Source organism: Mesoplodon bidens (assembly GCF_964165515.1).
Source record: "Mesoplodon bidens genome assembly, chromosome: 16".
Taxonomy (NCBI): Eukaryota; Metazoa; Chordata; class Mammalia; order Artiodactyla; family Ziphiidae; genus Mesoplodon; species Mesoplodon bidens.
The window spans coordinates 76,835,604-76,860,052 of record NC_138173.1 but is presented as its reverse complement, the minus strand read 5'-3'; the positions used below and the strand labels follow the sequence as shown (position 1 = coordinate 76,860,052).

The 24,449-nt window shown below is 56.9% G+C and overlaps 1 protein-coding gene across 5 annotated transcripts; it reads right to left on the bottom strand.

Moving 5' to 3' along the window:
• Window positions 1-9,910: 9,910 nt before the first annotated feature.
• LY6E (lymphocyte antigen 6 family member E) lies at window positions 9,911-17,652 on the bottom strand. 5 transcript variants are annotated; one of them, XR_014017784.1, is made up of 5 exons: window positions 17,510-17,652; window positions 15,043-15,153; window positions 14,543-14,662; window positions 13,845-14,455; window positions 9,911-10,153 (listed from the first exon to the last, which is right to left on the bottom strand). XR_014017784.1 is itself a non-coding variant. In XM_081258694.1 (4 exons), exons 2-4 carry the CDS (start codon window positions 15,092-15,094, stop codon window positions 14,235-14,237), a joined length of 393 nt encoding a protein of 130 aa, XP_081114820.1. In that variant the 5' UTR covers window positions 15,095-15,153; window positions 17,510-17,652; the 3' UTR covers window positions 13,542-14,234. The 5 variants fall into 5 exon arrangements, 2 of the variants coding, with proteins under 2 accessions (XP_081114820.1, XP_081114821.1); XR_014017785.1 differs by having other exon boundaries at window positions 9,911-10,123; XR_014017786.1 differs by lacking the exon at window positions 9,911-10,153 and adding an exon at window positions 13,542-13,676.
• Window positions 17,653-24,449: the final 6,797 nt, after the last annotated feature.

Sequence of the window (24,449 nt, the reverse complement as noted above, 5' to 3'; positions counted from 1 at the left end):
ACGCTGCCAGCCTGCCCTGTCTTTTCTTCCTGGGGATTTGCCAACCACCAGCGAGACTGTATCCACAAACCAGGGAGGAGGGGCGAGAACACTCAGCTCCGGGAAAGCGAAACCTACGAGAAACCGGAATGCGCGCTGAGTCCCGGATGCAGGCTGTGGTACCCAGGGCGGGACGTGTATAAGGAAGAGTGACATCCGCGGCAGCCCCACGGCTCTCAGGAGCCAAGTTCCCACCCGAGGAAAGAGGTCTGCTCCAAACACACATTTGACCTTGCTCTGAAGAGACTTGCCAGAGTCTAAAGCGGCCGCAGGAGTTGGGAGTGGGAGGCTTAAAAGCAGGGTGCAAAGACGTGAAGGGCATATGCCACGCTTTCCAGGACCAGGAGACACGCCTGCCCGAGTCTCCACCGGAAGCTTGGGAGGAGAGGGACAGGAGGGCGTATGAGTTTCCTAAAGCTGCGGTCCAGCCCAACCCAGCTCAACTTGTGATGGAGTTGACCTGGTGAATACCTCATGCACTTTGATCTGGTAAAAGAGGAAACGAGGGACCCGCTACTACAGAGGTATGCGTGGTCTCTGGCTCTTATTTATACAAGGCTCCAAGGTGACCAATAGCAATAGGGGAGAAGAGCCGTAGACACAGACCAATGGATGATCCAGATAACGGAGTTAGCAGAAAAGGACTTTAAAATAACGTGACAAGTATGTTCAATAATAGACTTTAAAAACAGAGTTTTGACAGAGAATAGGACTTTATGAAACAAATCAAATAAATATTCTCTGCATTGGCCAGGATTCACCAGAGAAGCAGAACCAATAGAATGTGTATAGAAGCAAAAAGAGATTTATTTTAAGGAAGTGGCTGCAGGGCCAAACTCTTCAGGATGGGGTGTGCTGGGCGTGGGGGGAGAAGCCTTCCTGTACCCTTCTGGCTGGTCTAAGGGTGAAATGGACACGAAACAGGTTAACAGGAGAGAATCAGGCAGAAGTTTAACAACAGGTCTACATGGGAGAGACCCAGGAGAGCTGAGTAACTCACCAAAGGGGCCACAGCCCTCACCTTAAACACCATCCTCAGCTAAAGACAAAACAAGTTGTTGAAGGTGGGGAGAGTCAGTTATGGCAGGTGACCAGGATTGTGACGCAGATTTAAGTCATTGCCTTCTGCAATGATAAGAGTTTCTAGAGATTTGGTCATCCCAAATGGAGATTTCCCTTATAAACGTAAATGTTTCTTACAAAAGGTCAACTCCTACTTGGTTGTCAGGACCCTTCCCATGTCTGCTCTTTCTCAGAAAGTAACCAGCTGAAAACAATGAATGTGACAAAGAGACATATTTTAGGGTGGCAAATTCTGTTCCCTTACAGCCAGAAGGCCCGAGAGCTGATGCTGCAGTTAAAGTCCAAAGACTGTTTGCTGCAGAATTCCCTCTTGCTTGGAGGAGGTCAGTCTTTTGTTCTATTCAGGCCTTCAGCTGATTAGGTGAGACCCACCCATATTATGGAGAGCAATCTGCGTCACTCAAATGTCACCAATTTAAATGACAATCTCATCCAAAAACATCCTCACAGAAACATCCAGAATAGTGTTTGACCACATATTGGAGTACTGTGGCCCAGCCGAGTTAACACATACGATTAACCATCACATTCTGGAATTAAAAAATAAAATATCTGAAATTAAGAACTCGTTTGGATGAATTAGGAGCAGAAGACGATATGACCGTAGGTGGAGACAGGACAATATAAAACAGCCCAGGGGAAGCTTAGAGAGAATGAAAACAATAGAAAAAAATTAATCAGCATATCATAAGGACCTGTGAGACTCAGTCAAGTGGTCTAACTTTACATGAAATTGGAGTACCACAGGGAAGAAAGAGGGAATAAATAAATACTTGAAGAGATAACATTGTTCAAAATCCATGAAAGATAATTCACAGATCCATGGATCACAGAAAACTCTAAGCAGGATAAATGCAAAGAATGTCATCCCAGCTAGTGACACTGCAATCAAAATGCTGAAAACCAAAAAACAACACTCTTAGCAGCCAGGGGAAAGAGACACAGTACCTACAAAGCAACAACAATTAAGAGCTAAAGCTGACTTTTCACAAAAAAGCCAGAAGAAAATGAAATTGTATCTTGAAAGTGATGAACGACAAAGTCTGGCAACCCTGAATTCTATGCCAACCAAAAATATTATTCAGAGATATAGAAAACAAAAGAGTTTGATTTATACACAAGGTGCGATAATTCATTGCCAGTAGACTCGAACCACAAGAAATAAAAAAGGAAGCTCTTCAAGGTAAAGCGAAATGATTACAAATGGGAACGTGGAACTCCAGGAAGAAGGGCAAGGAAGCAGGAGTGATAACTCCGTGTAACTGAGCGGGACCCTCTGGGGTCTTCCTGGGACAGACCCTCCCCCACATCCTCTGCTGTAGGTCCTCTCTGAAGTACCCAGATAACAGTATCTGATGCACGTTTCCTGAGTTGTTTTATGGATGCTAAAACCACCGCCAAATGGAAGAAATAAACTACTTGATGATCATGAGGCCCCGGACCTACAAGCATCTCAGCATTGATCATGGTAACCGCCCTCTTACCTCACCATCAGCCGATCAGAGAATTGTACCTGAGCTGACCACAGACCCTGAGGCGTACCTGGAGGCCCAATGTGAGGTCTTGGGGAGAGAGTGCTAGCACTAGCCTGGGGTTCTGTTTTTATGGGGTCGAGGGTGGAGGTCTGGGGTTTGCTGGGCTCACTCTTTATTAGTGACTTTAAAACAGAAGAGTGGGGGCTTCCCTGGTGGCGCAGTGGTGGAGAGTCCGCCTGCCAATGCAGGGGACGCAGGTTCGTGCCCCGGTCCGGGAAGATCCCACATGCCGCGGAGCGGCTAGGCCCGTGAGCCATGGCCGCTGAGCCTGCGCGTCCGGAGCCTGTGCTCCGCCACGGGAGAGGCCACAACGGTGAGAGGCCCGCGTACTGCAAAAAAAACAAAAACAAAAAAAGCAAACAAAAAACCCCCCAGAAGAGTGGGGATTTAAAGCATGGGTAGAGGAGAAACTAGAGCGCAGGATGGTGAGTTATAGAAACCAACTAAGAGCTCTAGAACAAAGGAGCCTGGGGGTGGGCGTGTCTGGCTCGAACCTAGTCCTGTGGCTGGCAGTGTGTTTATTCCAGAGAGTCATTTGGGAGTGGATGCCTGGCGAGCAAAGCTGAGGTCAGGCCCTTGCATTAGAAGAAGAGAAACCGGGACTTCCCTGGTGGTGCAGTGGTTAAGAATCCACCTGCCAATGCAGGGGACACGGCTTCGAGCCCTGGGCGGGGAAGATCCCACATGCTGCAGAGCAACTAAGCCCATGCGCCACAACTACTGAGCCTGTGCTCCGGAGCCCACGAGCCACAACTACTGAAGCCCGCGTGCCTAGAGCCCGTGCTCCGCCACAAGGGAAGCCACCGTGATGAGAAGCCCGCGCACCTCAACGAAGAGTAGCCCCCGCTCGCCGCAACTAGAGAAAGCCCGCACGCAGCAATGAAGACCCAACGCGGCCAGAAATAAATAAATAAAATAAAACAAATTTATAAAAAAAAAAAGAAAAAGAGAAACCAAGTGTCAGGGCTGCACTACATTCACCCAACTATGTTAGTTCTCATGTTAAATGTAAATGGACTTAACATTCCAAAGTAAAAGCAAAATTTTTTAGACTGGATACAAAATAACACTAAACTGGTTACAACTCTGACTTTAAAAATCAGGACACAGAATAGCTGAAAAGAAAAAGAGTGGGAAAAACATCATGCTGACAGTAATCCAAAGAAATCTTGTTTCACCCTATTAATGCCATATAAAGTAAACTTTAAGGCAAGAAATATTACTAAAAGATATTTCATAATGATAAAAAGTCAATATAACACAAAGATATGTCAATCCTACCTCTGTATACAACTAGTAACAGCTTCAAAATGTTTAAGCAAGATATGGCAGAAGTGAAAGTTGAGGCAAATTTACAGTGACACAAATATTTTACCATAAATCCTTTAAGTAACCGATAGTGTTGCAGGAAGGGGGCCCCCTCCCAGGGCCCAAGAGCGGGCTCTTGTCTAACATTCAGAAATGAACTGTCCGAGGAGACACACGTGCTGACAGAGCAAGAGGCTTTATTGGGAAGGGGCGCCAGGCGGACGGCTCTGCTACGTGGCTCGCAGTCTCGGGTTTTATGGTGATGGGCTTAATTTCTGGGTTGTCTCTGGCCAATTATCCTACTTGTGCCCACATTTGGTCTGACTCAGGGTCCTTCCTGGTGGTGCATGCATCTCTGAGTTAAGATGGATTCCAGTCGGAGGGTTTCTGGGAGGTTGGCAGGACGTTTTATGGGCTGGCGTCTCCTCCCTCCTTTTGGCCCCTCCCAAATTCTCCTGGTGAGTTTTCTGCGGCAGTATCGGGTTCCTTACTGGAACCTCCTTTCGTGTGACAGCTCATGCAAGTGGCTATTATCATGCCTGGGCGATGCGGGCAGTTTTGGTCAATGGTTCCCTAACAATAGAACAAGCAGACAAGAACGTCACTTAGAATACATAAATTTGCACAAGATTGCAAAAAATTAACAAAATGGACATATATGGAACATCATACCAAACAAGTGAATCCATATTTAAGTGCATGTAGAACACTTACCAAATATGTCATATGCTCAATCGTGCAGTTAATCTAGGAAAACAAAATATATGACAGTTGGAGAGGAAGAAATCCAAACAAGAATAGCTAGTATGACAAGTACTGAAAATACCAAGAGCTGTGCAGGATGTGGACAGCTGGAGAGCTTACACTTTACTGGCCTCAGTATAAACTGGCACAATCTGCTAAGGCTCCTATGGATGGAAAATGTTGCTGCCATGTGAACAGCCAAAGGACGTTGCAGCCATCAACCACCACCGCCCCCCCGGAAGGTGAGCCTGAGGGAACGCAGGATGGAGACGAGGAGGATGCCCACTGCCAAGCCCTCAGCTGCCGCAGCTGCCCCACTTGTGCAACCCGAGGGGACTCATGATGGGAAAGAACGGGATACTGGCCCTAGAAGCTGAGATGCAGATCAAAGGAATGATTTCAACGAGCACAGCCTCTTACAACTTCCCATTCACAGAAAAGCGCTTCATTCCTTAACCTGAGATGTCTGGTTTTCTTTAATGAACAATAATCTTTTGGGAATTCCCTGGTGGTCCAGTGGTTAGGAGCCTGACTTCCACTGTAGGGGGCATGGGTTTGATCCCTGGTCAGGGAAGTAAGATCCTGCATGCTGTGTGGTGTGGCCAAAAATAAATAAATAAATAAAATCGGCCCTTAAAACAAAACGAACAAACAAAAAACTCCGATAGTCTTTTGATGCTCCAACTACCTGGTCTTTGTTGCAAAACTTCTGTATATCCTCACTCCTCCCTGACCTCTTCGGAGCAGAAACTCAGAGCTATTCTGAGAGGCTGCCTCCCAGGCTTGAAGTCCTCAGAAAGGCTGCCAAATAAAACATGATTCTCAACTTTTAGGTTGTGCTTTTTTTTTTTTTTTTCAGTAGACATTAAACATACACATACCCTGTGACCCAGCATTTCCACTCCCAGGTACATACTCAAGAGAAAAAAGTTCACCAAGATAAATGCCCACAAATGTTTAGAGCTGTATTATTCATGAGCATCAGACCTGTCGACAACCTCAACGCCCACTAAGGGCAGAATAAATACATGAATGCTGGCATGGGCTCACAATAGAATGCTACATGGAAATGAAAAAGAATCCTCTACTGCTACACTCAGCAACATAGGAATCTCACAAACAGAGTGATGAGCTTAAAAAACAGCAGAGTTCATTTCCTGGCAGCTCCACACCAGCAGAGAGCCTGTGCTGCTGGGGGGACTTCAGAGGACTCGTGAGGCCACCGAAGACAGCTCCCTTCTGAGTCACGGAAAGTCAGTTGATCAGGAACTTTAACTGTATCTGTACAGTCCCTTCCCTTTGCACTTTCTATGGTGAATACAAGTTACAGGTCTCACTCACACTCACAGAAAGATTTCAGAGAGGAGACACAGAGGTCAAGAAAGTAAAGTGAGGATTTATGAAGCAACAGCGCGCTCTCAATGCGAGGCCGGGCAGACTCACGTGAGGAGCTGTGCTGAGTTTTTTTGGCAAGCTGGTCATGTGGGGTGTAGAAGTGAAGGGGCGGGATATTCATTGGGGAGGGAGGGCTTTGGGGTCGTACTCCCCGATTTTCTTCCCAGCTCCACCTTCCCAAGAGGCGGAGGCATTTTTCCTATATTTAGCCTTGATCGTTAAGTGTCATGGCTTCCGTGCCCGATGCATATTTCTTATCTGTGAGGCTAATTTTATTGTAATCAGAGTATAATGAGCAAAAGGTTACTTTTGGACTCTGGAGATTGCAGCCTCTTCTCATCTTTTTTTGTCTGTCTCCAGGGCACTTGTCACCCCAAAATGTGTGGTTTCCTGTCAGTCCAGAGGTTCCTGCTTTTCTCTGTCCAAGGGCCACCGTAGTTTACAAGATGTATGGTTTCCTGCCATCTGGCCCGTGCCCCACTTCCTCTGCTCGTATCTAGCTACCTGCCTGCTGTAACACCCACTTAATGTAATGACCCACTACTCGCTTTGTACATGTAGATCTGGATTGTGTAAACTGTCAATAATACACCATCTGGCGTATAACCCTTTGTCTCAGAAACATGTAACCTTGCTTTGACCTTTAGCGAGTGGAAGAGTCCTCAGGGTTATCTGAAAGACTGTCTCCCGGCTTATAATCCTCAGGTTGGCGCCACTAAAATTCTCTTTTCTTAGAATGACTATTGACGAATTTTTTGTGGACAGGAGGATCCTCAGGGGTGGAGGCAGGGCTGGGGGCTTGCCCTCACATTGTGGCCCGGGTCATCCCTGTCCTTCCCTGGCCTGTCTACCCTCCTGGGGACCACAGCGTCCTTCCCACAGGGACCACAGCTCTCACCAGGGCCCGGGGGGAGGGGGCGGAGGGCTGGGGCCTGAGGACGAGTAGACCACTGAGGAAACCGAGTCACAAATCTGAGACACCACTGGAGGGAAAGTGAGGCCACCTTCCCAGGGCAGCTCGGGCACCAGCAAGTGAGGGGACCTGGGAGGTCTGTTCCCCAGCAGGGGGCTCAGCAAGGAGAGCCTCGGAGTGCAGAACGCTGCGGTCCCTTGGGGACAGGCCCGGAGCTGGGAGCTCCTCCAGCCCCTTCTCTGACAGGCGCTCTTGGTGATCCTGGGGGAAGGGACGCAAATTACAAGGACCTGCAGGAAAGGCCGGGGTCCCTGGGAGCCCGGGGTTGTGGGGTCTGACCCTCACCGTCTCCAGACCCCAGGCTATGAGGGAGTCAGGCCCAGTACAGCAGAAGCTGTGGGGAACGGGGAGGGGGACGGGGACGGAGCGGCGGGTGAACCGGTGTCTGTGACACCCTCAGGATGGCAAGACTCTGCTCACTCCTCTGGGCAGAACCGGCCAGGGGCACCCATGCGCGGCGAAGAGCTGCCTCCCTGCCCCCAGCGCCACCCCAGGCATTAATGTGACAAGGGAGCCAGACGCCCCTGGGTTCAGTAGGGTGAGAGCCACTGGAGCCCACCATTCCAGCCTCTGAGCCCCTCTCCTGCCCACCCCCAGCCCAGGCCTGGGGTGCTATCAGTGTCCCAAGTCCTGACCCTGGGATCTAGTGTGTGGGTGGGGGGGGGTGGACGGGGCATCTTGTGACAGCTGGGCCTGGGGGGCAGAGCTCAGGGACATCTCCTGGCTAATCCCAGACTCAGGTGAGCCGGGAGCAGGTGCCTCATCCTCTGGCTGCCTGTGTCTCCATAGGCTTCTCCAGTTCCCTGGGGGGGTCCTCAGGCTGGGGGAGCTGTCAACAGGGGGGCTGTCAGCAGAGGAGCTGAGGGTTGGGGGAGGGGCAAAGGGCGTGGTCCTGGGGGAGGGACGGGGGCTGGGGACCCTCAGCCTGGCGTCCCCTCTAGCCCTCAGGAGGAGGCCAGCTATTAGAAGAGGTGGACTTTCCTTCAATATTACAATGAAGCCTGGCGGGCTGTTCCAGGACAGTCTTCCTCGGCAAAAGCGGGATGGACGGACTGCCTGAAGGCTGGGTAGCTTAGTGTGACCTGTAGGAAGACGACCTCCGCAAGGGGTGGGGCTGGGGGGCGTGGTGGGGAGGCTCCGCCCAGCCTGGGCCCACCCCCTAGGGCCCGCGGAGAGCCCCGGCCTGCTCTGACCCGGAGGCTAAACGGAAGGGCTGAGGGCTGAGGGCAGACGCCCCCTCGAGCGGCCTCGGCGCTCCCGTCGGCCGCGTGCCGCTCGCGGCCGCCAGGGGACGGCGCCTCGCCCGCTAACTCAGAGTCTCCAGGTCCCAGCAGCTCGGGCGCCTGGAGCACCCCTCCTCCTGCGCTTTCCACCCCGACCTTAAACGCTTTCCTTCCCAGGACTGCATCGTGTCACTCAGATTTCTCCAGGGAGTCGTCCTCCCAGAATGCACCCTCTGCTGAGGTTATTAACCTTCCATTCAAGGGGTCCCAGAAAGCACCCGTGGGTGGGGCTCAGAGAGGGGAGTTCCAGCTGTGCTGTAGCTCCGTCGCCAGCCCTGGGGATGGTCTGGTGCCCCACCCCTCCCCACCCACCCCCCCCGCCAACGGCACCAGACCGAGGGGAGCCAGGCAGGGGACCAGAGGAACTCTGAAAGCTCCGGCAGGGCAAACCCAGGCCGGGCCATGAGGTAGACTTTGCGAGGGGCCCCTGCCAGCAGGTTGGGTCCTGGGTCACAGGAGGGCAGGAGCGGGGCAATGAAGGTGATGCTAAGGACTGGGGAGGAGGGGGCGCTGGGCCCTCCCGGGCCTGGGCCATGGGCATCATAGGAGTATTGTGGGAGAGGGCAGACCCTGGGCAGGACCCCCCTCGTCCCGGAGGCCAGCTGGGTCAGGCGGCAGACCGAGCAGCCTGGGAAGGGCAGGCGAGGGGGCAGGGGCAGGACCGGACGGAGCTGAATTTGCCTACAGAGAAATGGCAGGCATCACTCCAGCCCCTGGGCACTGAGACTAGAGAGCCCAGACTCCCGGCCAGAGTGTGCCCGGGCCAGACAGTGCTGCGCCTGGCACCTCCCTGCAGCCCGGGCAGATGCCAGGGGGAGCGAGAGCCCGAGAAAAGCTTTCCTTTCCCCTCCCCTCTGCCGCTTCGTTCCCCTTCCTGCCCTCTCCTGGGGTTTCCCCTCCCTCCCCACCCCCTGACCTCCCTCAGGCTGTAGGAAATGGAAACTCGGAGCTCTGGGCTCCTCCCCCGCTCAGCCCCACCCAGCCTCCCTCTGCTCTAGCACAGCCTGTGCCTTCCAGCCTCCCCCCACCCCAGGCAGGGAGGCGTAGCCGGAACCAGGAGGACCATCAGCCACCCCCTGGAGGCCCAGCTGCCTCTGAACCCAGCCCTCAAGGGACTTTGCCCTGCAACCCAGAGCAGAGGAAATGCTGGGCACCCCCAGGGTCATAGACCCAGGAGGACAAGTGGCTTCAACCCTCTGAGCCTTGGTTTTCACTTCTGAAACCTGGAGGTAACCACATCCATCTCTCATTGTAGTTGTGGGAAGAGTGTAACAGATCAATATCACCTGCAAAATAGTCAGTACACAGAGATGGAAGCTGAGGTTAGCATTAGCAGGAACAGAGCCTTTGTTACATACCTGTCCTGCCACTGCCCCCCCCCCGCCCCCTGGCTCCCAGTGTTCCCAGAGTCAAATCCAAACTCCCGACTGTGATGGCCAAGTCCACCTGTGCCTCTTCCTCTGGCCTGGCCCCGCTGAAACGACAGAACGCGTTTTGGGACTCAGTAGAGCATAGGTTCTTCAGTGCAGAAAGAATTCAGCGGGAAGCAGTGACAGGTAAGGAAAGGTTTATTAGTATAGGGCACTTGTGAGAGATGCAAGTGGGCAGGCAAGGCAGCGCCGTGATGAAAGCTGGGTGGGCTCCATTTTTATAATGTAGAAAAGGTGAGGGGAAGAAGACCACCTTCTTCCTCATTCTTGAGTAGACGTCAAACTTCCATCATCAGCTCCTCCTCCACATCAGGCAGGGAAGTTTTCTTGTCCCTACATGGTCAAGCCAGGACTGTCATGGCGCTACGGAAATGGGCAAAAAGGTGGTAACATATACTAAAACGCGGTCAATCATCTCAGGTTTCAGTAGAACGTCACCTTTCCCTATATTTTTGTTTTTAGTGTGCACAGAGGAGCATGTTCTAGGAATCATTACCTTACGGACCTCACTGGGCAGGATGTGAGTCCTGCTCCACCATTGTTTTGGGGCACGTCTTGTGCTTCTGTTGCATGATTTTGTTGCTAGGCAAGCCTGCTTAATTTCGATGCTAAGCAAGCCTGCTTTCTTGCGTGATCATTAACTTACAGGGGTCTCCCATACTTTTTTCTTTACTTATGATCCCTTAGTGGGAGTAACTATTTAATCGCCTACTTTGTCCCTGCACTCTGTCCCTATCACCACCACTGCCCCACCCTGCTGGTCTCAGTCCTTTTAGCAAAGTCGCTTGTGATTTGTGTTGAGTGAGCACCACAGTGGATGTATTCTGTGTGGAGACTGTGAACAATAACCAGAGCAAACAAAATGCACCATGTGAAAGCAGTCATTACCTGAAAACTGGGTTCACCTCTTGGTAGGTGTGGAGCCAAAAGCCACAACCATGCCAAAAGAGCAGAAGGAAGCATGTATTACGGGCAGCAAGTAAGGAGAACACCAGGGATCTTACCCAAAGCAGAGCCTCCCCAACAGCGACATTGGGGAAGTTTTTTTTTTGTTTTTTTTTTTAAGATGTTGGGGGTAGGAGTTTATTAATTTATTTATTTTTGCTGTGTTGGGTCTTCGTTTCTGTGTGAGGGCTTTCTCTAGTTGTGGCAAGCAGGGGCCACTCTTCATCGCGGTGCACGGGCCTCTCACTATCACGGCCTCTCTTGTTGAGGAGCACAGGCTCCAGACGCGCAGGCTCAGTAGTTGTGGCTCGTGGGCTCTAGAGCGCAGGCTCAGTAGTTATGGCTCACGGGCCTAGTTGCTCCGCGGCATGTGGGATCTTCCCAGACCAGGGCTCGAACCCGTGTCCCCTGCATTAGCAGGCAGACTCTCAACCACTGCGCCACCAGGGAAGCCCCCACTGGGGAAGTTTTAAGCTAAGGGTACGTGCATATTCATGAAGGGGTTTGAGCAGAGGATTATTCAGTATAGAATTGGGGCAAAGGTTGACAGAGTCCAGGCTTGGGTTGACTGAAGTCAGAAGGGACACCATCATCCTCCACCCACCACCTGGGTGGGGGCCTTAGTTCCTTACAGAACTCAAAGATATATGATGTGGAACTAGTACTCTGCTTCATCACTGCACTATTGTTTGACTGCTTTTCCTCTGTTCCTGTATTCTTTTGTTCCCTTAAGATCACTGATCACCGAGACCTGTTCAAGGGCAAGCACTGCGGCCAGGCTTAGATCACAAAATGGCTTAGGCCAAAATGGCTTCTCTTATGTCAAGAAAGCCATTCCTGGTTCTCTTTCTCTGGGGACCCCCTAACCTATCTGCTTACACAGTTTCAGTTTTTTGTGGGGACTTTACTGAGGACTCTAGCCTGGGAGACAGCCTCTCAGTAGCTCCGGAGAGGTAGGGGAGCCAGGATATATATGAATTTTTTGACTGGGAAATACAGGTGGTCAAGCATACATCTTGGTAAAAATTACTACTAATCACAAAAGACAGACATCTCAAGTTAATGATTTTAGTGCTTTCTATGTATGGGAAGATGCAAGAATCGGGGGTCACTGAAATTCTCCCTTAGATCCACATCTTAACTAGGGGCCCACATCCGAAACACAGCATGCTCCCTGTTTCTCCCTATCATGACTTCGCCTCAGGGCGCACTGCTGGTGGGCAACTGCAGTGGGTTGTAATTTAATCCTCGTGGAACTGGAATGGTGGGCAGCATTTTTGTTGTTTTTTGTTTTTTGGCTGCACCGCACAGCAGACTAGGGATTGAACCCATGCCCCCTGCAGTGGAAGTGCAGATTCCTAACCACTGGACCGCCAGGGAAGTCCCTGCAACATTCTGTTTAGAGGACTCTGAACTTCAGAGGTAACCAGCATTCCTGGGGGACATTCTGATTTCATCCCCTTGAATTCTTTTTCTTGCTTTGGTTTTTAATGCTGGTCTGATCCACTCAAGTGAATCTCAACATTTCTACCACCCCGTGAGTCTCAACCAGACTGCTGTGATGTGCTTCTGGACCCTTCCACAAGATGTTGGCTGGGCCTGGGTCTCCTTCCCCTTGTCGTCCTGATTGCCTGGGGCAGACCGCTCCTCCCGTCCCTCCCTTGAGCTCTATCACCGCATCGGCGCTCAACCCCAAGTGCTGGCTGGCATCCCCCTTGGTGGCAATGACGCCGAGGATGCTGCATTCATGTGTGTCACAGGGCCCATTCTGTGCAGAGCTGTTCACCTGCTCCTGTGACCCGGGCCCGGGATATGGGCCACAACCCGAGCCCTTGCAGGGACAACTGTCCCGCCCTGCTGCACAGCGATGCTTGGACCCCGGACCCAGGCACCTCAGAGCTTCTGGCCAGCCTGGACCCAGGCACCTCAGAGCTTCTGGCCAGCCTGGACCCAGGCACCTCAGAGCTTCTGGCCAGCCTGGACCCAGGCACCTCAGAGCTTCTGGCCAGCCTGGACCCAGCCCTGCTCTGCGCCCTCCCACCACCCAGGAGACACGACAGCGTCCTGAAGGATAAGCTGTCACTCTCTGCAAGGCGCCCAGCTGCAGCCCTTGGTTCATTGCTCCTCGGCCACCAGCCCAATCAAAGAATCCCCTTGGCTTAGAACTCAGACACTCCCCCAGTGCAGACGCTGGGAACCCCTGGCTTAGCCACAGACCACAGTCGGGCTTGCCGGGGGAGTAGGCGTGTAGCAGCGAGGGCTGCCGGCTCGGGTAGCAGCACCCCTGCCCTCCAGCCAGGGTCCAGGCCTTCTCCAGGGGAGTCCCCCCCCAACTCCTCCCATAGGCCCTTGGGATGGACATCTCACTCACCCACTTACTGAGCTCCTGCCCCGTTCCTCACCACGCTTCGTGTCCTCCTCAGCCTGACTGGCCCAGGCACCCCGTACCCAAGTCCTGCAACCCCGGCTGGGGGGTCCCCTCCCCTCCCCTCCCGCCCAACCCCATCCCTCCCTCTTTAGGGTCCTGCCTTCCACCCAGAAGCAGGCTGGCCTCTGCTAGTTTCTCTGTCCAGTCCAGTCCTGTCCGGAGGATAAACTTCCCAACCTGCCCGGCAGAGGGCAGTAGCTGTGGTCTCCGGCGACCCCGTTCCCCACTGCCTCCCAGTGGGCCTCAGGGCGGGGCCCGGGCGCAGGGGACCCTCAGACCCTCTATTCCTGCGGCTCTGCCTCTCTGCTGTCCCGTCCCCCTCAGTAGGACCCTGATAGGAGGGGCAGTCTCAGGCTGTGGGCCACACCTAGAGCGGGAAAGGGTGGGAACATCTGTGTTTATTTGAGGCACCAAAGCAGCAGGAGGGATCCAGTGTGGCGGGGGAGGGAGGGGGCCCCCCGAGAGCAGCTGGATTTCGGGCTGGGAGCAGATTCCTGGGTCAGCAGCCTAGACCTGGGGACAGTGGAAGGCCTGTTTTCCTAGAGGCTGCCCTCGAAGTGAGTGAAATGAGGTGTGCAGAGATGCCAGGGGAAAGGGTTCCGTGCTGGCGCTGGGGCTGGGCTCCTGAGGCTTTACTCCCATCCTCCCCCCACACAGGCCGAGACCTGGCTACACACTCACCCGTGCCCGGCAGGGCGCACGGACCAGCGCCTGTCCACACAGCACATCTTCCACACCTGCGGGCCGACAGGGCCTGGACAGGGGCAGGCCTGGGATCAGGTGCCCCTCCCAGCATGTCCCTGGGACGTGGTTCCGACTCTGGGGCCCTCAGGCTCCGTTCCCAGGTTCCCCCTGGAAGGCTGACCGGGAAGGAAGGGTAGCCGGCAGGTGTGTGGGTGCAGGGGGCAGGCCTGCCTGTGGGGCCCCAGGGCCTAGAGGGTGGGCGCTGCGGGGGGAGGAGGCTAGGGGAGGAGGCTTCGAGATCCTCTCGGGTCTGGGAGGAGCTGGGCTTTCCTTCCTTCCTGAGCTTTGGGAGTCTGGGCCGGGCACAGGGTCCCAGGGTCCCAGGGGTCAGGGGCCAAATCGCAGCAGAGCCGACAGCAGGCTGAGCAGGAGCCCGAGGCCCAGCACAGCGGCGCTGGCCCGCAGCCCGCCGTCAGCCGCACTGATGTTGCACAGGAAGCTCTGGCAGCAGTAGGTGCCCACGGACGCCACGCCGAGATTGACGCTCGGGATGGGGCAGATCGCGGAGCAGCCCTTGTTCAGGCTGTAGCCCAAGTCCACCACGTTCCCTGCGCAGGAAAACGAGGCGGTGAGTGGAGGGGCAGAGAGGACAGGGCTGGGGCGGGGCCGCCTGGCCGCCCTGCGTCTGCACTCACCGATGCCAGCGGATGCAGAGATGGTCACACAGTAGTTGTCGGTGTCGGAGCAGACGGTGGGCTTCAGGCAGTACCAGTTGCTGTTCTTATTCACGCAAGAGAAGCACACCAGGGAGTGGGCTGCAGAAGGAGGGACGCCTGTCTCGTGCCCAGGAGTCTTCCTGTGTCCCCTCCCAGCCCGGACCCAGAGGCATGCGGACACCCCATCTCGTGCAGGCATTGACTGAGCAACTATGGTATCCTGGGCCCGGGCTGGAGACCCAGAAGACAATGACACCAGACCCTGGTTCTGGAGGAGCTCCAGTGATGCCCCAAGTGTCCAGGCAGGGCTGAGGCTGCCAGTGGGGGCGGGGGTAGGAGGGACCGCTTCGCCGTGGGAGAGAAGCCTGTTAGGTGGCACAGAGTAGGTGACATGGGCACCGCTCGGGAGAGGAAGGGGAGAGGGAGTCCAGGAGGAGGGCACAGCCCGCTCAGAGGCCTGGGGCCCCAGGGCACCTCACCTCGCTCCACACCCAGGAGGGCAGCCAGCAGCACCGGCAGGAAGACCTTCATTCTGGAGGGGACTGGCGTCCCGGCTGGGGTCTCACGAAGCCAAAGAAGTCAGCCCTGTGCTAAAGAGACAGCTCGCTGGAGGGCGGGGCTCACCACCCCTTGTGCCCCTGGGGCAGGGGCGGTGCCTTGCTCTTCCCAATGGGGTCAGGGACACTGGCCCTGGGGGCAGCCTGGTGTCCCCACTTCGTAGATGGGGGGAGCTGCCAGCTTCCAGCAGCAGGGCCAGAGCAGAAAGACCCTCTGTGCTCTGGTCTTTCTGCTCCACTCCCAACCTGCCCCTCACTCAGTGCAGACTCCTAGCTGAGACCCTTCCCCAAGTCTGTGGCACTTGCTGCTTGGGGGGAGGGAACTCATTAAGGTTCTCAGAATCACCCAGAAAGGGAGGTCAAGGGAGTGGCCCCTGCCCACAGTCCGGGGTGTGTGGATGAGATAGGCTGGGACCTGGGATCCTCTATCAGAGTGCTTGCACCTGGACAAATGTCCCCTAGAGCAACAAGATACAAAGAAACTATAAGTGACTAAAAATAACTGCCCATGCACCCTGGAGCGACAGGGTACAAGAAGCCACAAACTACGTTTTTGAGGTGCTGGGAGCAAAAGCAGGGTACTGCACATCATTCCTGCCCGGTACCCCCAAGGAGGGGACAGGTCACCTAAGCTATGCCTCCTGCCTGACCCGCAGATCCGCCCCCGCTGTCACCCCACTTAAGGACTCAAGTAGCTCCTCTCGGGAACTGTTCCTCGTTTTTGCTTCCTTGTACTGCAGCTTGAGCCCCAGTAAAGCCTTGCCTGGAATTCCCGTCTGGCCTCTTAGCAATTTCTCGAGTCCAGGGGCCCTGGGGGGAGGGGGGGATGGCGACCAGTAATATTAGCTGACCTGCGTCCAGAACTTTCCAGGGGCCAGCTCTGTGCCTGACATGGGGACCTAGAGCTGGGCTGGGGGCATGAGGCATATCTAGCTGAGTATCCACCTGGGCAGGGGGAGGGGCGAGGGGCTCTCCCATTCTGTGTTATTTAACGCTGAAGACGATGACTCCATACGTATCTGCTACTCCCCCCCCCCTTCGTGGCTGGGGAGGCTCAGGGAGACCCAGCAGTGTGCGACCAGTCACCCCAGCGGGAACAGGCACAGGCTCTGGCAGGTGGCTGTGAGTCCCTGGGGGCTGTCCTGCACCAGGACCCTCCCTTGGGCAGAGGTCCTTGGCAGTGGATGGAGAAAGCACTTTGAATACGACCAGCTGGGGTTCTGGTTCTCTGTTTTGCGGGAGGCGCAGTGTGGGAGGAGCAGTCTGGTACCTTCTGCTGGGGACAGCCGTGGGCGGGCGGGGGAAGGGCTAGTCCCCAGGCACCGGGAGGAAGGAGAATGCCAGGGAGAGAACCGATTTGGGGAGGGGCTGGCGGAGACCCTGAGAATGGGCTTCAGGGCTGGGCAGGGGCTGACGTCTTGGGGCTGGCAGCAGGAGCTGCAGAGGTCCAAGAACAGCGCCAAGCCCAACGGGGGCCTCTTCCGGGATCCCGGCATTTAGGGAGGAAGGAGCCTCGGTTTCCTCCTCCACAAAGTGAAGTTCCGGCGGGAGGAGCTCTGAGCTGTCCTGAAGGAAGCTCTGGGGCGCACCTCCGCGGTCGCGGCCAGCATCCCCACCCTGCTGCCAGGCACCCCACCAAGTGCGCCCTGCTGGGCTGAGTCCAGGCACTGGATACTAATGTGTCCACATTAGCAGGGCCAGGCGGAAGGGAGCCCGGGGGGGGAGCCCGTGGGTTTGCGCGCAGGGCCATTCGGGACCCAGACTGTGCACTCTTCCCCCAGGCTCACAGGGCTGATCTCCGGGAGAGCCTGGCACTCAGTGACGCTGGGCCAGCAAGAGAGGTAGGAGCACGTCCTGGACCCGAGGGATGGAAGGGGCTGGGCTCCTAGGCACCTCATATACTTGCGTAACCTATGCCAAACAAGGTGCTTCTTCACCTCTTCCCAAGGCAGGCTCCCGTCCCCATGGTGACCCACCAGGGCAGTTAACTCTCTCCTTCCTGCCAGCGTGCCAAGATCCCAGCCCCTTCAAGTCAGGAAGGCTGGCCCCTCCCCAGTCCCCATGTGAGGGGTCAGGGGATGGGCCTTAGAGTTGGGCGATGGGCCCCCGGCGCCTGCGCAGCCCTAGGCTACCCACCCCGGGAGGGTGCCCGGCTGCAGTCTCCGCCCGCTCACGCCCTCGTCCTTTGGAAATACTGGGGAGGCCCGGGAGGCTGGGGGGCCGGGAGTGGAGGCGAGGCGCCCAGGGGCCGGGGCCGCTCGCAACCCCGACCCCCAGTCTCCCGCAGGCCTCTCCCGCCTCCCTGGCGCCCCACTCGCCCGCTCCCCCACCTCGCTGGGCAGGGCCCCGTCCCCGCATCCCCGCCCGCCCGGCCCGGGCCCTGACTTACCGCCGGCGGACGCAGGTCCCCGGCCCGGCCACGCAGTCAAGCCAACCCCCGAGCCCGAGCCCGCGGCAGCCCGCTCTCCCGGGAGGCCAGGCAGCGCACGAGCGCAGGGGGCGTGCGGGAGGCGGGACTTGGCGCCCAGGCCCCGCCCACCAGCCCGTCACCCCTGCGCAGGGCCCGTCGCAACCGGTCCGTCTGGTCCGCTTGGGCGGGGACGTATCGCGACAGCCCGGCCAGGCTGGGCAGGGGTGGGGGAGGCCCCCAGGTGGCCGGACACTTTTGAGGTGGAGCTCGGGGGAGGGGATGCGTACGAGGAGGCCGAGGGGGCAGTACTCGGAACCCCTTCCGCAGAGTGGGATGGGGTCCGCGAAGAGGCCTTCAGCACGCCACGCCCGGGCCAGGTGACAGGACGAGGATGAGAGAGTGGAGGAGGGGGCTTCCGGGGCAGTGATTGCGGGCAACAGTGCCGCCCAGCAGGAGATCCGGGCCGCACCAGCGTCTTGACCCTCAGCCCAGGAGAACTCAAGAGCCCCCTGGGTGCTCCCCTGCAGCCGGGGCTGGGTGCGGGTCTTGTCCTCACACAGCCAGCCTGACCTGACCCTCTCAGCGCGGAACCTAGCGGCCCCTGTTAGAGTGAAGCGGGCCGTCCTTAGTCTGACCCGGTCAGCCAGCGTTCACAGAGCACCCACTGTGTGCGGCCTTGCGTCCCCGACCCCGGGCTTGTGAGCCAGGCTCAGGGGCCAGGCTCTGCAGCACCCCAGGCCTTGCTCCTGCTTCTCCCTGGCGGGGATGGAAGAGCCTCGCAGCCTGCGGGAGCTGGGGGTGCCAAGGCCTGCCCGTGGGCGGGGGCTGCCAGGCAGAGCGCCCTTCCTGTACCTGTCACCGTCTGCTGGTTCCCTTCTCTTCGTGCAGAGTCCTCTCAGCGCCTGATGGGTCCCTGCAGATTCTCACTTCTTACTTTCACAGCACATTTCCTGTTGGAGCTGTTTTTCGCACCTGACCTTTTCTTGCAGTCTTTCTGGGTGGCATCTGCTGGTGGCATCTGCGGTGACAGTGGGGGAGGGCCCCAGGAGAAGTGGCCTCTTAACTATACAAGGGAGAGGGACTGAGGCAGGATGGCGGGGTGGCCAGGATGAGCAGGGTGGGAAGAGGGATCCTGTAACAGGAGACCAGTCCCATGGGCAAGGTAGGGGTACACTAGGCACCATGTGATTATGCATGGATACGAGTGATTGTGTGATTGTCTGCCGAGTGGGTTTGTGTGTTCAGAGTTCTGGGTTGGGTCACCTTCTCCTATGGTCTTCTTTGATGACCAGATGACAGGAGAGTGGGATAGATCAACTCGGAGGGGCTTTGGGGGCTTTTTCCTTGGAGGCTGAAGGTGGGACTCTGTGTGTCATGAGATGTCCCAGCTGAGAAGTGATGACATCCTCGGGGTCACACAGCCCTGGGGCCCAGGACACGCAGTAGGCTGTGGCCTTTGGTTAGCCCCCTTCTGGGTCTCACCTCTGGCGAGAGGAACTGCCTCACCTCTGCCCCCTCCCCCTCAACATAATCTGAAAACTGTGGCCAGGAGGACGGCTGGTTCCCTTGACCTTGATGCTTGCTCTCGGCATACAGTCCAGTCAGATTTGTCTGATGGGGGTGAGGGTGGGGTGTGTGTTGGGGGGGTGGCCAGATTAGCCTGCTGCACTCAGAAGGCCACGGCCTTGAACACATGGCAGCCCTGGGAGGTGTGACTTCCTGGTCTATATCCATGAGCTTGACATAGCCAGGCTCATCAGCCAGAGGCGTTTCCTGGGACCAAAGTGATGCCAGGGGGGCTTTCCTAAAAGGCCCACCCACTTTTGGGGGGGCCCACTCAGTCTCCCTCCTTCAACCTTGGGCTCTGGGAACTTGCCTCTCCCCCACTGGACACCTGCTGGAATGGCCAGGTGTGTGTCTCCCCACTTCCGGGTCCAGTCGTTCTGCAGGTACCTCCGCCTCTGTCTCTGCTTCCCTTCCTTCCAGCCTGCCCCACCCCCCCAGAGCTGCCCACGTCCCCTGTGACCCTGCGGCTTCTCCTTTCCACACAGACCTTAAAATCTGACCTTGTGCTGCCAGTCCCACGTGTCACAAATCCCAGGAGGCCCAAATGCCCAGGCCAGCCCCCTGCAGTGCACTTGGGGCTTGTGATGGGGCAGTTCAGGGGAAGCGTGGTGGGCAGGGGAGCAGGCACACAGTGCGTCCCATGAGATATCGCTAACTAAGCCTCCCTGTGCTGGGGAGGCAGGTCCGAACTCTCCAGGTGTGTCATCTCTGCCACCTGGGCCTCGCATACATATCCTTCCAGGGCAAACATGACGTAGGACTGCCAACAGGGGAAACTCGGTTACCTGGATCTCTCTGTCATCTGGCCGCGTGATGACAGTGGCCATCCACAGTGTGCCTGGGGCGGGAGCCACTCGTCTTGTCATGGCCCAGAGTTCCGTAGCCACCGTGAGGTGGGTGCCTTTGGGTCACTCTGAACCTCTCCTCTCAGAAGCACCTCAGATATGTGGCAGTGGGTGGGATTTCTGGGCGAGCTTGGCTCAGAGCTGCAACTTTCTATCTCCCCTGGGCACGGAATCCCCCACCTCATAGGGTCTCAGGGGACCTGGCAGGCAATGACCTGGAGGGGCACAGGCACTCTGGGGCCCCCGGGGTGGACAGGAAGACCTGCTGGACACTTTGGCCAGGACTGGGGCATCCTGGCCAACCACCTTGCTCTCTGCTCCATTTTACTGATTTTCCCTGCCTTGAGGTTGGGATTAGGTTTATACGGCCCCTCAGCATCCAGTGTTTTTAGTCTTTTAAAAAATATTTATTTATTTGGCTGCGCCAGGTCTTAGTTGCAGCACATAGGACATTGTGGCATGCGGGATCTTTAGTTGTGGCATGTGGGATCTAGTTCCCTGACCAGGGATCGAACCTGGGCCCCCTGCATTGGGAGCACAGAGTCTTAGCCACTGGGCCACCAAGGAAATCCCCAGCGCTTTTATTTATTTATTTATTTATTGTTGTACGCGGGCCTCTCACTGTTGTGGCCTCTCCCATTGCGGAGCACAGGCTCCGGACGCGCAGGCTCAGCGGCCATGGCTCACGGGGCCCAGCTGCTCCGCGGCATGTGGGATCTTCCCGGACCGGGGCACGAACCCGTGTCCCCTGCATCGGCAGGCGGACTCTCAACCACTGCGCCACCAAGGAAACCCCCCAGCGCTTTTAGTTTTTTCTCATCTGGGCCAGTTCCTGTCCACGGATATGCCCTCTAAGGACTTCTTGTCCCCAAGAGTGACCTTTTACAGACAGAGTGTAATTTCCTCAGAATGTCCAGAAGGTGGCCGGCCCCCGTGATCTGTCCTGATTTCTGGATTCAAACAGTTCATTCTGACCAGGAGGAATTCTACATAAAGTTGCCTGCACCCGTGTGTCTGGCCGGGACCTCACCCCATGCACACCCAGGGTGGGGCTGGGCAGGTGGGGAAGGCCACAGGCTCCATCCCACTCTCAGAGGGCATGGTTGGAGTGAGGCCCCTGCAGTGGGGGCACATGGAGGCACATGGACCCTCCCCCCAAGTTCTGGAGCCCCTCCCAGCACTTCCCCAGTCTCTGGTGAGAAATGGAATATTTCCTGCTATATCAGTAAACAAAGGATGTCACAGTCATCAGCGATTGCAGTCCTCCCACAGGAGGCGGTGAGCCCTGAGGAAACTCAGGAAGGAAAGAATACCTGCCATCTAGCAGCCATCAGACTGCAGCCACTCCCTACGGTGAGCCCTGAGGAAACTCAGGATATGAAAACACAGGACACTGGCCCCAGGTAGCTGAGGTGCAGATCAAAGGAATGATTTCAGTGAGCCCAGACTCTTGCATCCTCCCATACACAGAAAAGGGCTAAATTCCTTAACTTGGGATATCTGGTTTTCTTTAATTAACAGTAATCTTTTGACATCCAAACTACCTGCCCTGTGTTGCAAAACTTCTACATAACCTGGCTTCCCCCTCGCCTCCTCAGAGCAGTTCTCTCGGGGTTACTTGAGGTGCTGCTTCCCAGGCTTGAAGTCCTAAAACGTCCCACTGAGTAAAACATAACTCTCAACTTTTAGGTTGTGAAAAAATTTTTAAGTCCTCACTGGGGTCACTCTGTACACCCTCCGTGTTGCCTTGCTCACTCTTCTAAGGCTGCCTGAAAAGCTCTGAGCTTGCCAAGTTCTTTGAGCTTTGCAAACTGCCGATTTCCAGGGCTGCTTGCTTTTCCGATCCAGTTTACCTCACAGCTTCTTGGGCAGCCCCTGTCCTGAGCACTGCCCAATGGGTAGAGGTGGATGCAGCCTTGGCCAAGTGTCCTCCTGCATGGCCCCTCACTGGCCTGCTTGCTCCCAGGTCCCCATGCTAGCCAGGCTGGTCCAGGAAACCAGGGAATGACCTCTTTGGCCCGTCAATCCTTATCCCCCCTTTCGAAGTCACTAGGCCTCCCTCCTGCTCGCCCCTCCCTTCTCCTGGCTGTCCTAAAGGAGGTCTGGGCACCCCTTGGGCCTGGAGTGCCCTCTGGTGCCAGGTGCTAGTGCCCCAGAGCCCTGCAAGGTTGGCAAGTGAGCCAGGAAGTGAAGAGGCCCAGATCTTCCAGCACGGAGACTGAGTAGCATCTGTGCCGGTGATCCAGCCCTCCCACCCTCAGTCACGCTTATTCCTCAAGGCTTTGTTCCAGCTGCCCCTTTAGTCCAGGGAGATATCAGATGGGTACAGGGCTCAGATGGGGGAAGCCTTCCATCTTGGTATGTGCCATGGGGTGGTGACACTTCCTCTAAAGAGAGAGAGCCTGGTGGGGGAGTGGGGGAGGGAAGCCCAGCAGGGCAGAGGCAGAAGGTGGCAGGTCCCCCCACCCCCCAGGATGTGTGTAAAATGTATCCGGGCTGTACTCCTAACTCATGATTCCTGGGGAACATTCTCCTGGCAGACTACTGAGGTTTGGGTGATGCACACTTTGAATTATGGGGGGCACATTTGCTGCTGGATGGCCCCTAGTCCTGTCCTGGGTCTGCATCAGGCGTCGCCGGGCTAGGCGGCGGTGTCCAAGCAGGGAGCCTGGAGCCACTGCCCTCGCGTCTGCAGAGGATGGGGGCTGACGGCGCCAAGGGGGAGCGGCGGCTGGGGTGCAGATGGGGCAATCGTCGCTGTCGGGCATTTTGGTTTCATCCTGCGAAGGGAGGGACATCCACCCGCGCCGGGTGTCAGCTGCTGTCTGCCTTTGCACGGTGCTCAGGCTCGGCCTGCGGTGGCGGCAGGGCCCAGGGCGGGGCCTCGGGAGGCGGAACGTGTCGCTGTCCCTGGTGCTCGCCGGGGCCGGGCTGGCACGCGGCAGAACGCACGGGTCAGGGCGCCGCCCGCTTCCCCAGTCGGCTCCACTGGCGTCATGCACCCCACCTCGCTCCTCCAGTCCCCAGTTCTGGCTCCCCCGCCCCTCTCCATCCAGTACCCAGTCCCCGCCCCCCGTCCCCAGTCTCCTCCCCCCGCCCCTCTCTATCCAGTCCCCTGTCCCCGCCCCTCGCGCGCCCCTCTCCCCTCGTTCGCCCTCTGGTGACCGGAGAGTGCAGTGCACCCTGCACAGGCTTCAAGGCCGCGGCCGGTTTCCCTCCCGAAGCTGTTCCCTGTTCTCTGTTCTCCGTTCTCCCGGACGCGGTGGATTCACTCACACGGTCCCGGGGACAGGCCGGCTTCATCCTTTCCCTGCCGCTGCTTTTATCTCAGAGACCTCCAGGCGGCTCCTGCCCTGGACCCTGGTCAGGTGCCCCTGTAGTCCTCCCCAGCTTGAGTCTTGGGGTTTTACTCTCACAAGCATCTCCACTTCAAGCTCCACAAGGTGTCTTGGGAGTGGGGAAGAGCCCCTCCGTGGGGACACTCTAATGTCCTGCCGAGGAGTGGGCTCCGGATGTCAAGGGGCGCGCTGGCACCAGGACCCTGCAGGCCCTCCCCGCAGCTCTGCCCGGCGGGCCGCGTGGACCGGCTCTGAGCTCTTCCAACAGAGCAGCCGGAAGGCCGGGCCTGGCCCCTGTGCCGCCTGAGGGGCAGCAATCAGCCATCTGTGGCCACTGGGAGCCCAGATGGCCGGAGGCTGGACGTGTCTCTCACACCCACCGTTGCTTCCCCAGCGTCACTCCAGACTCGGACGGACTTCAGCGCAGTTCTCACAAGCCTCAGCCTCGCCAGCGGGTTGCCCATCAGAGGAGGCTCCCTTTGGGCTGAGGCAGCGCGGTCAAGTGCCCGTCCATGCCCTGTCGCTGTCCTAACTGGCTCCTAACTGGCTCCTCTGGGGGAGATGGGATGTGTTCTCTGTTCTTCTCATCTCTTGCTGCTGTCGTGAGACCTTTGGCAAACCAGCTTGTTCGGAAAATTTCTACTAGGAAATGCAGAAAAGCCGGCCCTCAGCGCCTCCCGGGAAGGAGGTGGTCAGTGGGTTGTCCTCAGCCCCGGGCCCTGGGCAGTAAGCTGCACTGGAGTGTGCCCCTCCCCGGGGCTGCCCGCATCCCGAGAAGCGCAAACCCACCTCCTCTCTGCTCCGCCCACACCCTTTGCCCCAGGTCAAGGGCCCGCCCGCCCGTGTCTCCCTACACCTGCCTCACTACCCCATGTCCATGACTCCTCCATGCTGGGGAGGGGAGGCGAGGGGCGGGGAGGGAGGTGTCAGTTTGGGTGCTCTGAGAAGCAGACTCCCAGGGATAGAGAGAAGGGAAGGATCTGGATTGGAAGCCTGGGAAGGGCAAGGGAGGAGGGCCAGGGTCAGATGGGAGAACCTTCAGGACGTTGCAGGCCAGCCCTGTGGAAGGAGGGAGGGGGACGCCGCCAGGGGATGGGGCCGCCCCCCCCCCGCCAGGAGATGGGGGCCCCTGGAAGAGCAGGTGGGTGCTGGCGGGGCCCCCGCTCAGCG

Bases quoted from the DNA above. Each gene is read 5' to 3' on its own strand.
- LY6E (XM_081258694.1), bottom strand. From the start codon at position 15,094: ATGAAGGTCTTCCTGCCGGTGCTGCTGGCTGCCCTCCTGGGTGTGGAG. The intron at 14,663-15,042 runs GTGAGGTGCCCT...CTCCTTCTGCAG, and splicing joins CCTCCTGGGTGTGGAGCGAG to CCCACTCCCTGGTGTGCTTC. The intron at 14,456-14,542 runs GTGAGTGCAGAC...TTTCCTGCGCAG, and splicing joins CTCTGCATCCGCTGGCATCG to GGAACGTGGTGGACTTGGGC.